Below are 12,686 nucleotides of genomic sequence, written 5' to 3' on the forward strand. Positions count from 1 at the left end.
AGCTGCCAGAGTCTGTTGTGGGTGCCATGACTGTAAATGAGTTCAAGGAGAAGTATGATAGATACTGTGTGAATGTTGAATAGTTGTTCTTAACATGATGTTGGGCCTCCCTTGATGAGTCTAAGGACTCCTTGGAGCGGCCCGTAATAATAATAATAATAATGTAAACAATAACAATTAGTTAATAGTGAGACCAGTTTCAAATTGTAACAGATAATACAAAGTTAATTGATGGAATCTATTTTTGGATAAAGACAGAGAGATTAACAAGTATTAACCCAAATTTTTGGTAAGCTGAAACGGCCACACTTGTTTAAGTTTGGAGAATGTTTTAAAACTGCTGCTGATTCCAAAAATAGTCTCTTTGACTTGCAGCGCTTTGGTTTTCTTCTATCTAATCCTATGTGAAGGGGGTGTCTGAGGCATGGTGCGCTAGTCTCCACTTGCCATAATGATGGTGCTAAATGTATTTCTTATGTTATCTGAGGCAGATGTCAACAGATCTTCCTGTTTATACATACTAAGCTAACAAGTACCAGGCCTTTCATATATGCCTGAATGTGATAAAGGAAAATTTGTCCTTTGGTGAATAGATGAGCTGACATATATGGTTTAAATGTGTGAAGCCGATATTTATTAAGCACTATAAATATATGCCCTGATCTTCTTGTTTTGGGTTTAAGCTAATTCAGAATACAATATGGTCTGTTAAGTCCCTAACTCTCAGCTCATCATGATTTCTTCAGTATCCAGGATACCTAACAACAGGATGCATCACAAGACTTGGTTGGTCCTGTGCATTTTTTACAGATTATATGGAGCCTCCCAGTTATTTAGCTGACTTGTAACTTTCTTTAAATTATACATGATTAAATAATGCTGTATATAACTGATGCATCACTGTTAAGAGAAGAAAGATTAAGACAAAAATTCAAGTCTGAATTTAAAAGATCTGTTTATCATAAAAGGGAAATGAAACTTGAAATATTCTGTCATCGCATGTACTGGAATTTTTTTTGAAACAAACAAATATGAGAATTATTATATCTGTTATTAATGGATAAACTTATTTACTTTTTGCATGCTTTATACACAATTTATACTTATTTTAAACAAGACAAGACAATCTTACCTTCATGTTCAATATAGGATGGCAAATAATGGTTTATATCATTTCTTTCAGTGTATGCATGTAACAAATCTAGATTAGTTTTTAGCTTCTTCAAAAGAATTTCAAGGCGATTCATTCCTAAAAATAATGTCAATTTATACTATGGGCAACTGTTATTAAAATAAAATTATTTCTCAACTATTATAATTATTTCAGGAAAGCAAACAAACAATTAATTAATCAGAAAGAGAATGCATGTTAGCTAATTATACTAATTTTGAAGTTTATTAATCAGCTGTGAAGCATAGCATTTGAGAATAAAAATGAATCAGATATTAGTCAGAAAAAATGGGATATTAACTAAAGAAAAATATTAAATTACTGATGTTTTTATTTTCATATACAACTCTCACACACAAGAGACCACATAACATACAGCTTATGACATTCATCATTACACACTTGTAGACAAAGCAAAGGAAGGTTGTTCTAGAGAACAGACAAAATAAAAAGGAAGGATGAGAAGGCAGTTCAGTGGATTTGCAGTTGGACTATGAATGAACGTTGATAGTCCTCTTATAGAACTAGAGGAATGTGAAAGAATGTTAGTTCTATTGCACAACACCCATGGATGCACCTGTAACATGTAAAAAAAAAGCAGAAAGCAGAAACAAGCCATCTTTGGGATAGCAGTTGGACTGAGTCTATGAAAGAGGAATTTTTATATATTGAAGAATAAAAATGAACTTGAACTTATGTCAATCAATACATTTAATTAACCATGAAATGACTAAAGTTTCCAGAGAACCCTGTTCTGGTGTGTAATATTTGGTTAAAAGGGAAGGTACACCATCATCCACACTGAAGAACATAAAGATCACATCCTGTGATGAAGAAATAACTATGTTGTATTCATAGAATTTATAGTAAAACACATGTATATAGGCATCTCTGAATTCAAAATGTTAAATAAATTATAATCAATTACACAGATATTTTAGTTTTAAGTATATTAAACTATCATCAGTGTTAGTGGGAAGTTCAAAAACAACAGTGCTAGTGCATGGAGAATTGTTTCTTTTCATGCAAGCTAATATTATACTAATAAAATCTCACATGTATACGTGTTAGTATATTAAAAACAATAAAAAAAAAATTAAAAAAGCTATTAATAACAATTTCCCAAATTTAGGGCATGGGCAATCCACCAAAAATACCGAGGTTTGCATGATGAAGGACCTCAGCACATTCTTGGATGATGTGCAGCAATTTAGCTTCATTCCAGAGGATCCCATGGCTGGGATGTTTTTTTTAAAGTTCAATATAGGATTGTTGTTTCAGCAATACTTGTACCATAAGGTTTCACAAATTAACACAAGAACACAAGAAAAAGAGTGAATAATATATTTAATAGCCATATATTTCAACCTGAAATATATGGCTATTACATATTTAGTAGAACAAATATATAGTACAAAGTATTTACAAAATCAACAGATAATACAAAGTAGAACATGAACAATGAATTATTTAAAACAGTAAGAGCCATGTGATGTTGTGCATAGAATAACACAAATGAACAATGGAGGGAACATTATTATTATTATTATTATTAAAAAAAATATAATAATGATGTGTGATTAGAATAAGATTTTCCCGTATCTTTGATAGTGACAGGCAATCATTTCACAGGTTCGGGTGGTGGTGTAATGCTTTATGCTGCTTTCATTACATAAATCTTAGAACTTATGGTGGCAACGATGGAGTGAGTGCATATCAGACCTTGGATATTGTGGCTGGAATCAATTTCATGTTATGCAAGTCTAGATTTCTCGGATTTCCTATTAATGATGTAAGATTTGTGTTCTTGCATTATTTTCCCCACTGAATGTCCAGTTTGTCTGAAGTAAGAAAGGTGACAGTCACACAGAACTTGGTAGACATCAGGAAGAGTCAGAGGGGATTGTTTACTTTAGAAGATGGGAACCATGATAATAGTTTGCTGAAAGGAATGAATGTAGCCACTAGATTATACCTTTTTAATTATTCTAGATTGGTTCCAAAGATTCACAAGGAAGGAGTTCCTCTTTGTCCTAATATGGATTGTATAGATTTTCCCACATATTGCAAAGCTAAGTATCTACCATGTTTATTAAAGATTCACATTGGTAACTTCCATTCTTTCATAAACAATTTTTACAATTTTCTGGATAAAGTGAAAAATCTTTTCCTTTAAACCCAACAACTTAATGGTCAGCTTTGATATTGAATCCTTACTCACTAAGGTGTGTCTATAAGATGACCTGCATCTGCTCTCACAAGTCTTTCTGCCAGATATAGTCAAATTATTCGACAGTCATTCATTCGGGTTATTTTCTTTGTCAGAACAGAATCTGCATACAAGTTGAAGGGATCGCTATGAGGATCATTGTGCTCACATTATATGCTCTAAACTGCAATAACTGTAAGAACTTCTGGACATCAAATGGTATACATTCATTTCATTTCGGTGGGATATTTCCTGAGCTGAGACTCAAGTTATACAAATCTCTCAAGGGCCAAGCCATTTTGACTGAACATTTGTTTAGCACACGTGCTGCTATGCCATCATTGATGACTTGATATCCAAGTTATGCAAGCGTTCTTGACTTTCTGATAGAGTGAAATCTGTGGAGTATCCATAACTATAGAATTGCACGTATGTGACAGTTAATAACTTTTTTTATTATGTAAATATTTCAAATTATGTATCATAAGACATCATCAGCACAATTACTGAACAATAGAAATTGAATTAAAAAAAAAACAGTAGCAGGCATGTTTAAATTGGAATCCCTCTACATATATAGTCACATGTTAATGGATTAAACCTAATGAGCTGAAATTAAAACTAATTAAATTAAAATATAACAGATAAATTTATTTAATACAATTGAGGATAACAATTTCTCAAACTTTTGGAATAGCGAGACAGTCGTTCCGATTCAAATTAGGTCAATGAAGTAACACTTCAGCACCTTCTTTCTATAAATGTTCATATATGGATCAACGTAGCAGCTTAGCATTTTGCCATTGGATTCTGTGGTTAGCATTTTTGATTTCATGTTGTGCAAGGCCAGATTGGTGATGTTTGATACAATGGATGTGGTCTTGATGTTCAAAGATATGTTTATTTATAGATCTCTCTGCTTGTCCATAGTATGACAAGTTACAAGAACATGGTACTTCGTATATGCCAGGTAGTATCATTGGTGAGAGTTTGTCTTTTGTAGAAGGTAGCAAGTTGTGGATTTGGTTGATGGGTTTATAGATAGCAATGAGTTGATATTTTTTCATAACTTTTGCCACACATTCAGAGATGCCTTTACTATATGGTATAAGAGTCCTATGGGCTTCTTCCTGTCTGGGCTGATTTGTAGGAGTGGTTTTCACCAGAATATCAATGATATCAAGATTTTGCTGCAGAAACACAAACCTTTCTGTTTCTCTCTACAGGAAAAACACTAAAAGCCCAGCGAGGACCCTACCTTAATGAATTTCACTGTTGTATGAAAGGACAAAATGGGAGATGGTTCTGTCATGGTGGAGTAACTATCCTAGTGGGCAGTCATACACCTTTCCATCATGTCGAAATTAATACTACTCTGGAAATAGTATCAATTCACCTATTTGCGAGATTTCTCATTAAAGTATGTGCAATATATTTACTACTGGGTAAGGAGTTAAATGAGATAGAACTTGATACTTTTACATTGCAACTGCCTCAACCCATACTTCTTATGGGTGACTTTAATGGACACAACACTCTTTGGGGTAATGCCAACACGAATGGATGAGGTCATATCATTGAGTGAATGCTCAATAATATGATCTCATCACCTCTCTCTCTCTCTCTCTCTCTCTCTCTCTTAGTAATAATGAGGTCAATACCCTCTTCCCCATGCCTATCTGCTTGTATTCTGTAATAGATCTTATAATCTGCTCTCCTACCTTTTTACCACTGCTCCTGTGGGGGTGTTGAAGAGAACATCATTGGAAGTGATCATTTTCCTGTTATTTGCACTACATTTTCACAACAATCATGTTCTCCTACATGGATGCCCATGTGAGAAATGGACCAGGCTGACTGGAATACTTTTTCTCATTTTTCAAAATTTAAAGCTGAAGCAGTCAGCATTAAATTTTGTTCCATTCAATGAAGATCCACTTGTCTAAAAAAAATTATGGCAATGATATCACTTAATAATAAATCACCAGACAACTCCACAGAAGCAATGAAGAATGTAAGAGATTGTATTGTCCATGCAGTTCTCCTCTCTCCAAAGCCTTAGTGGAACCCAAAATGTGAAGCAGCCAAAAATAGATCAAGATAGAGTGTGGAGTTTATTTCTGGATATCCTACCACAACAAACTTAACAGTTTTTAAACATGCTCAACATCAGACTCAAAAACAATCATGGATTCAATTTATGTCATCAATTAATGAAACATCTGGTGCAAAAATTGTATGGTATAAAATCTGGAAAATGAAAGGTAAATACAGAACACACTATTTCTTTGCCTTGACACATAATGAATGTATTGTTGCTGATCCCAAAATTACTACAGACACTTTGGAGGAAAATTTTTTCAGAATCTCAGCAACGGCTTCATATCCTCCTGATTTTTTAATATTGAGAGAGCAACAAGATACATAGCAGCTAAGCTTTCCTGTCAATGGGGAAGAGCCATACAATCAGCTATTCATTAAGGAGGAACTAAAAAGACTCTTTTATGGTCTAACCTCAGTGTAGTAGGTCCAGATAACTCCATTATGTGATGATAAAACCTCTTCCATCATATTCTATGTATCTCCTTCTCTTATCATGCACTTGTGTTCAAAGCTTGATTACTGGTCTCAAGTTTACAGTTCTGCAAGGAAGAGCACACTCCAATGGTTGAATCCTATTCGTCATTATGGTATATGAATAGCTACCGGTGCTTTTTGTACATCGCCCATTCAGTCTTTATGTTGAAACAAATGAACCTGCTCTGTCATTTAAACAAAAACAGTTTTCTCTTAACTATGCTCTAAAAATAAAGTCTCTTCCAAGCATCCTATGTGGGCCAGTTTCTTTTCTCTGTGTTGGGAAGCTCAATATCACACATCACATTGCTATTCGTCCCTTTGGTATGTGTGTTAAAGAGATTCAAGCTAATGACATGAATGTTGACAACATTACCTGCACCAAACATAACAGCATTCATCCATGGCGAGTTTATACTCCATCCTGTAACCTCTACTTCGTCAACTACAGAAGTCTCATACTCCATCATCTGTTTATTTGCAATTGTTTAATGCACACAGAGCAGCTCACTCTGATTTCTTGCCTATCTATACTGATGGTTCGAGGTCTAACACCTATTTTGTGGTTGTGTTTCCTGACATTACTACATCTCAATAGATTCCACATGATTGCAGTAATTATACAATCGAATTGTGTGTTATTCAACTTGTACTCATGCACATAAAAATAAAGTACAGGTAACCTTCATATGATGCGGATGTTAGGTTCCATAGAAATGTCGAGTTATATAAATCGCGTTATGTGAGACTCAGATCGCATAGAAAAAGTAGGGTTATGTTCCGAAATTGTTTATTTTTATTATATAAATAAAATTGACATATCCAACAAAAATATATTTTTATTTAATTCAAGTAATTCATGTACATTAAGAAAACATATAAACTATGAAACAAATACATAGTATAAGCTTATAAAATTATGAATTGTACGTAAACTTCATTCTACATAATGCATAAATGTTTTAGGCAAAATAAAACAAAGTGCATGCTTTAATCGTCATCACTGTATTCAAAATGAAGATTTCGTAGATTTTCTTTATTTATGAGTGACCAGACATCGTCGTCACTTGAAATATGTTGGACATTATTTGTATAATTCTCATTGCATACTTCGGCTGGTTTAGTTATCAAGAAGGTCAGTAATAAGATCTTGCTTACCATTATGCTGCAATTTTTTTATTATTAAGTTCATAATATGGAGCTAAACAAATATCCAATTGTCTTGTGAATTTTCAGAGTGCTCCATTGAGGGATCATTATCCATAAAGTAACTTCCTAACTTTCTTGTCAAGCCCAATCCTTGTGCTAATTTCTTTAAACTGAATACTTTAACGGATTTATCACAATCAGAATCTTCGGCAGATCTTTTCTCGCCATTTGGTTCAACATCATCTATTATTTGTACTACCAGTTCCTCCTCATTTTAAATCTGTTTCCCCATCAATTAATTAACTAATTTTGTTTTCAACCATATCGAAAAGCCCTCCATTACTACGAGTATAAAAATAATTTTTTTTTACATAAAAAAGCATTACGTATTGTATGTAACTTATCAGAAAATCAGCTTGAGATTAATACACTTATGATTTTTAATGCGTTTTCCTGGCAGAAAACGAAGCCAACTTTCAACAATAAACACTTTATATGGTAAACAATTGACGCATATATGTGCTGTATTTCCCCTAATATAAATTCGCTACTTATAAACTACATGTGCGATATGGGCAGACGCAAATATAATGAAGATGAAATTTTATTTTTAAGTCGCGCGGTGAAAAATATATGAAAAGATAAAGGGTTACTATACCGTGTTATATTGAAACCGCATTGTATAAGTACCGCGTTGAATAAGGGTAACTACAATTTGTGGACCACGTTATATCGAAACCACGTTGTATAAGTAAAGCATTATACGAGGATTACCTGTACTACCAAAAGTGTGTAATTTATAGTGCTTTCTAAGGTTTTACAACTGTTGTACAAAATGAATATCCTCAATTTTGACATTTAGTTGTGATGAATTCTCAGCCACATTGGAATTAAGGGGAATTATACTGTAGATGCAGCTGCTAGATCAGCTTATACTTTTTCCATGTACTGTTTGACAGTTTTCTACACAGACTACAGACATTTTATGAAATCAAAGCTAATTAACCAATGACAATCATCATGGGAGGAAGTACTGACAAATAAATTGCATGAGATTAAGCCAGAAATTAGGCATTGGGAGTCTAGTCAATGTAGAAACAGTATGTACAGCTTGTTCTTACACATTCATATTTAGTGAGGACTGATGATCCACCTATGTGGGAAAAATGCAACATGTGTCTCACTGTAATTACTACTACCTCTAGGAATTACTAGAGGTAGCAAAAGAAAAGAGTGAAAGAGTTAAGATAGTGAGTCTGTTGCTGCGGTATGACAGAGAAGAGTTGAGAAAGAAGGCCATAATTGCAAATGACTCTATGCACAGGTTATGCAGGAAGAGTGGTGTGGAGTTTGTGGATATGTGGAGTGAGTTTGATGGGCGAAAGGATTTATACAAGATGGATGGTTTGCATCTGAATGGATTTGGTGTGTGGAGACTGAAAAAGGTGTTGCTGAATTAAGTGAAAGTGGATGTGCAGAATCAGGGAAACTAGAGCTATTAAGGGGGGGGAGTGGATATGCAGACATCAGTGAGTCAGTTGAGTGTATGAATGTGTATAATATGCCCGAGCTAGTAAGGACAACAAATCAGAATGAGATAGTATAAGGCATCAAGATAGGGGTGGGACTAACGGGCTTCTGCATTTCATGTATACTAATGCCAGGAGTATTAGGAACAAGAAGAAAAATTTTTGGCCTTGGTAGGATCTTCCTAGCCACAGGTTATTGGCATTAGTGAAACATGGCTGACAGAAGATGATATAGCTAGTGAGATAGAATATGAAGGGTATAGTATGTTCAGGAGGGACAGAGAGAATAAAATGGGGGGAGGAGTGTTATTGATAACAGCTGATGAACTGCAGCCAAGGAGAATAGAAATAGAACTGCAAGTTAATGTAAAGAGCATTTGAGGCTATTTGGTGTGAGATTAAGACCAGCAGAACAAAATATACAGTTGGGTGCTGCTATAGACCAGGTGATGGAATAGATGGTGGAGATGGTATGCATAAGCAAATAGACGCAATGAGTGGAAGGAGAGTAATTATTATGGGGGATTTCAACTAAGGTAATATTGATTGGAAGGAGGAGAGGACGCATGGGAGAAAGGAACTGGAGTTTATGCAGTTATTAAGAGATAACTATCTGAGATGGCATGTAATGGAAAATACTAGGGGTTCAAGAATGCTTGACTATCTGAGAATTTGACTGTAATGAATATGACCACGTTGACACCAATTGGTGAGAGTGATCATAAGGTCTTGACCCAGGAGGTGGCTAAATGTGTGGAATTTTCAATTAAGTGCATGTGGAATTACCAGGCTGATAAGTATGATAAGCTTAGGAGATTGCTTGGTTCAATGCCATGGCAAGTAAAACTGCAAAGGCTGGATGTTCATAGTGCATGGGAGGTGGTTAAGGAGCATTTGCAGGAGGTAATGGCTGACTGCATACCTAGAGTCCGAATAGTAAATCAAGTAGGGGTTAAATGGATGAATAACACCATTAAGCTTGAGCTGCAAAAAAAGAAACAACTGTGGAGGGAATTTAAGGAGAAAGGTGACCCGCAGGCACACGAATGGTACAAAGGCAGGCCAGAAGGGTAACGAGTGTGGTAAGAAAAGCAAAACCGGATTATGAAAGGGAATTAGCCATGCAAGCTAAAGAGAATCCCAAACAGTTTTTTCGATATGCTGCAAGTAAAAGAAAAAATGCATATGGCAGAATGATTTTAAGGAATGCTGATGACAGGGAGGTAACTGAATCAGATGATATAGTGGAATTACTGAGCGAGCACTCTGCAAGAGGATATCATCCAGGTGGTGATATTGCAGGAATGAAGGAACCAATAGCTTATACGGGAATTGTGGTGAACGAAGTGTAGGTGAATAGTCTATTACAAAACCTTAATGTGAATATATCTGTGGGATTGAATGGTATACCAGCTTGGGTCTTACGTCAAGAGGCTAAAGAATTGTCAGTGCCCTCGACCATTTTGTTTAATTTGAGTCTTGGGTCTCGGTTAGTCCTGAGGGGGTGAAAAGATGGAAAATAGTTCCACTGCATAAAGGAGGTTCCAAGACTGCTGTTGCAAATTACCAACAATCAGCATATCAGGAGTCATCATCAAGGTCTTGGAGAAAGTAGTCAAGAGAAAAATACACAAATGGATAGATGAAAATGGGATACTATATGGGGGACAGCATGGTTTTGTGAAGGGTAGATCATGCCTCAGCAACTTGCTCATGTTTTATAACACAGTGACAGCTGAGCTGAATAAGGTTAATGGGTTTGCAGTGATACTGCTGAACCTTGCTAAGGCCTTTGACAGGATACCACATGAAATTCTAATCAGTAAACTGCAGCATATGGGGATGGATATAGGGTTGGTGAGATGGATAGGAGGGTGGTTGATGTAGAGATATCAGAGAGTGGTTTATTCAGGAGTAGAGTCCAAAAGACAGTCTGTGACTAGCGGTGTGCCGCAGGGTTCTGTTCTTGGACCACTACTGTTTAATTTGTTCATTAACTATATAGGAAAGGATCTGAGAGGAACTGTGCATCTGTGTTTGCAGATGATGCAAAGTTAGGTAGAGCAATAGTGAATGCACATGATGTCAAAATTTTGCAGGATGATTTGGATAGTTTGGAGGACTGGGCTAAGGAGAATGGATGTGAATTTAATGTGGCAAAATGTAAGGTTTTGCATTTTGGGGTGAAAAGATTAGCAGCAGTATGTTGCATTGGTAGAACTACACTCCAGGAGATTGACGAGGCCAGGGATTTGGGAGTGTTGGTGGATAGGGAGTTGAAGTTTAGGGGGCACATTGCAATAGTGGCTAAATCAGCTCATCAAATCACTTGGTTAACGAAGAATACTTTGATGAGTACAGACAAGCAAGTTATTGTTCCCCTACCGAGTCTTGATAAGACCCCCATCTTGACTACTGTGCCCAGATTTGGGTGCCAGGGTTTTTTCTTGATGGCGAGGAGGTGGAGAGGATCCAGAGGCAAGTGACCAAGATGATAGCAGGTCTATGGAATGAACCTTATGAGAACAGGTTGAAGATTTGTGGGTTGCAGAAATTGGTTGATTGGCGGAAAAGAGGTGAAATGATTGAGACATTCAAATTACTGAAGGGTTTCTATAAGATTAATTCAGAAGATATTTTTTAGAACAGGACTGGTGGTGAAGGACTAGGGGGCCATCCATGGAAACTGGGCAAGAGTGTGGTTAGCAAGGGTGTTAGAGCTAGGTTTTTTATTTAGAGAGTAGTAAATGAGTGGAATAAGCTGCCAGAGTCTGTTGTAGGTGCCATGACTGTGAATGAGTTCAAGGTAAAGTATGATAGATATCGTGTGAATGTTGAATAGTTGTTCTTGACATGATGTTTAGGGCCTCCCTCGAAGACTCTAAGGCCTCCTTGGAGTTTCCCGTAATAATAATAATTATACAGTAGAATTATGTGCTATAACTCTACTATAAAATAAGTAAGTGCTTTGTAAGGTTTTGCAACTGTTGTAGTGCCTGCACTTTACAGAGAGAGAAAGGAAAATGAAATTATTACTTATCTGCTGAGCCATATACACTCAAACAAATGTTATCCGACTCAGACAAATAACAAGACATTAACTTTTTTCTTTTTTTTTTACAAAGAATTAATTTATACGAACACATTATAGAAATTCTATGTATCTTTAGATACTGCATTGCAGTATCTATCTATCTATATATATATATATAAAAGGCATTTTTTTTTTTATTTACAATATACTTATTCCAAAACAGCCACAAAAACGTTTTAAAAATCCCACCATTTACTATAAAAATAAACTCTTTTTTTTTTTATTTTATTTATTTTTATGATTCTTGAAATGTATGATGTCATCTTTTTATCATGTGGCTTGTCTTTATCAGTTAAATGATTGTATTTTCTTGTTTGAATTGCTTGCTTTTAAGCTAATGAACTGTTAATTTTTTTTTTTTTTAAAGCTATAATGATGTGATGTTATTTTCAGTATTATTATTATACAGGCACCTCCATGGAGTCCAAAGACTCATCACGGGAGACCCAATCTATCATACCTCTCTTTGAACCCATTAAAGAAAAAGCACTCACAACTGACTCTGGCAATCCATTCCACTGATTCACCACTCTTCAAGCAAAAAATCTAGTCCTCACACCCCTACTGACCACACCATTATTCAACTTCCAGGGATGACCCCTTGTTCTGATCCCTCTTAGCCAAGTGCTGAAACAGTTCCCCTGCATTTATCCTATAAAGTCCTTTAAGCAACTTAAATGTTTCTATCATATCCCCTCTTTTTCTCTTATCAACCAACTCATGCAATTCACTCACCATCTTGGTCACTCACCTTTGAATCCTCTCCGCCACTTCCTCATCCCCTAAGAAACCCAGGGGACCAGACGTGAGCACAGTAATCCAGATGTGGCCATATCAAGGCCTTATAAAGAGGAATTACAACTTCCTTATCACTAATTGTTAATGTGCTCTTCACTAGCCAAGTAATCCTATGGGCTACCTTAGCAATATGTCCTCTAATTCTCTGTCTACCACTAC

At 35.6% G+C, this 12,686-nt stretch overlaps 1 protein-coding gene across 3 annotated transcripts in view; it reads right to left on the bottom strand.

Moving 5' to 3' along the window:
- Nucleotides 1-12,686, bottom strand: part of LOC150092677 (putative inactive 1-aminocyclopropane-1-carboxylate synthase-like protein 2) — a 244,260-nt gene that overhangs the window by 29,810 nt on the left and 201,764 nt on the right. For all 3 annotated transcript variants that reach the window (XM_090414510.1, XM_090414509.1, XM_090414507.1), the window contains exon 14: nucleotides 1,133-1,249. In XM_090414510.1, the coding sequence (XP_090270636.1) occupies nucleotides 1,133-1,249 (117 nt within the window). The remainder of the gene's footprint in view (nucleotides 1-1,132; nucleotides 1,250-12,686) is intronic.

This window comes from Typopeltis vanoorti, chromosome 25, assembly GCF_054136105.1.
Source record: "Typopeltis vanoorti isolate ZY-2024b chromosome 25, IOZ_Tvanoo_1.0, whole genome shotgun sequence".
In the NCBI taxonomy this organism is placed as follows: Eukaryota; Metazoa; Arthropoda; class Arachnida; order Uropygi; family Thelyphonidae; genus Typopeltis; species Typopeltis vanoorti.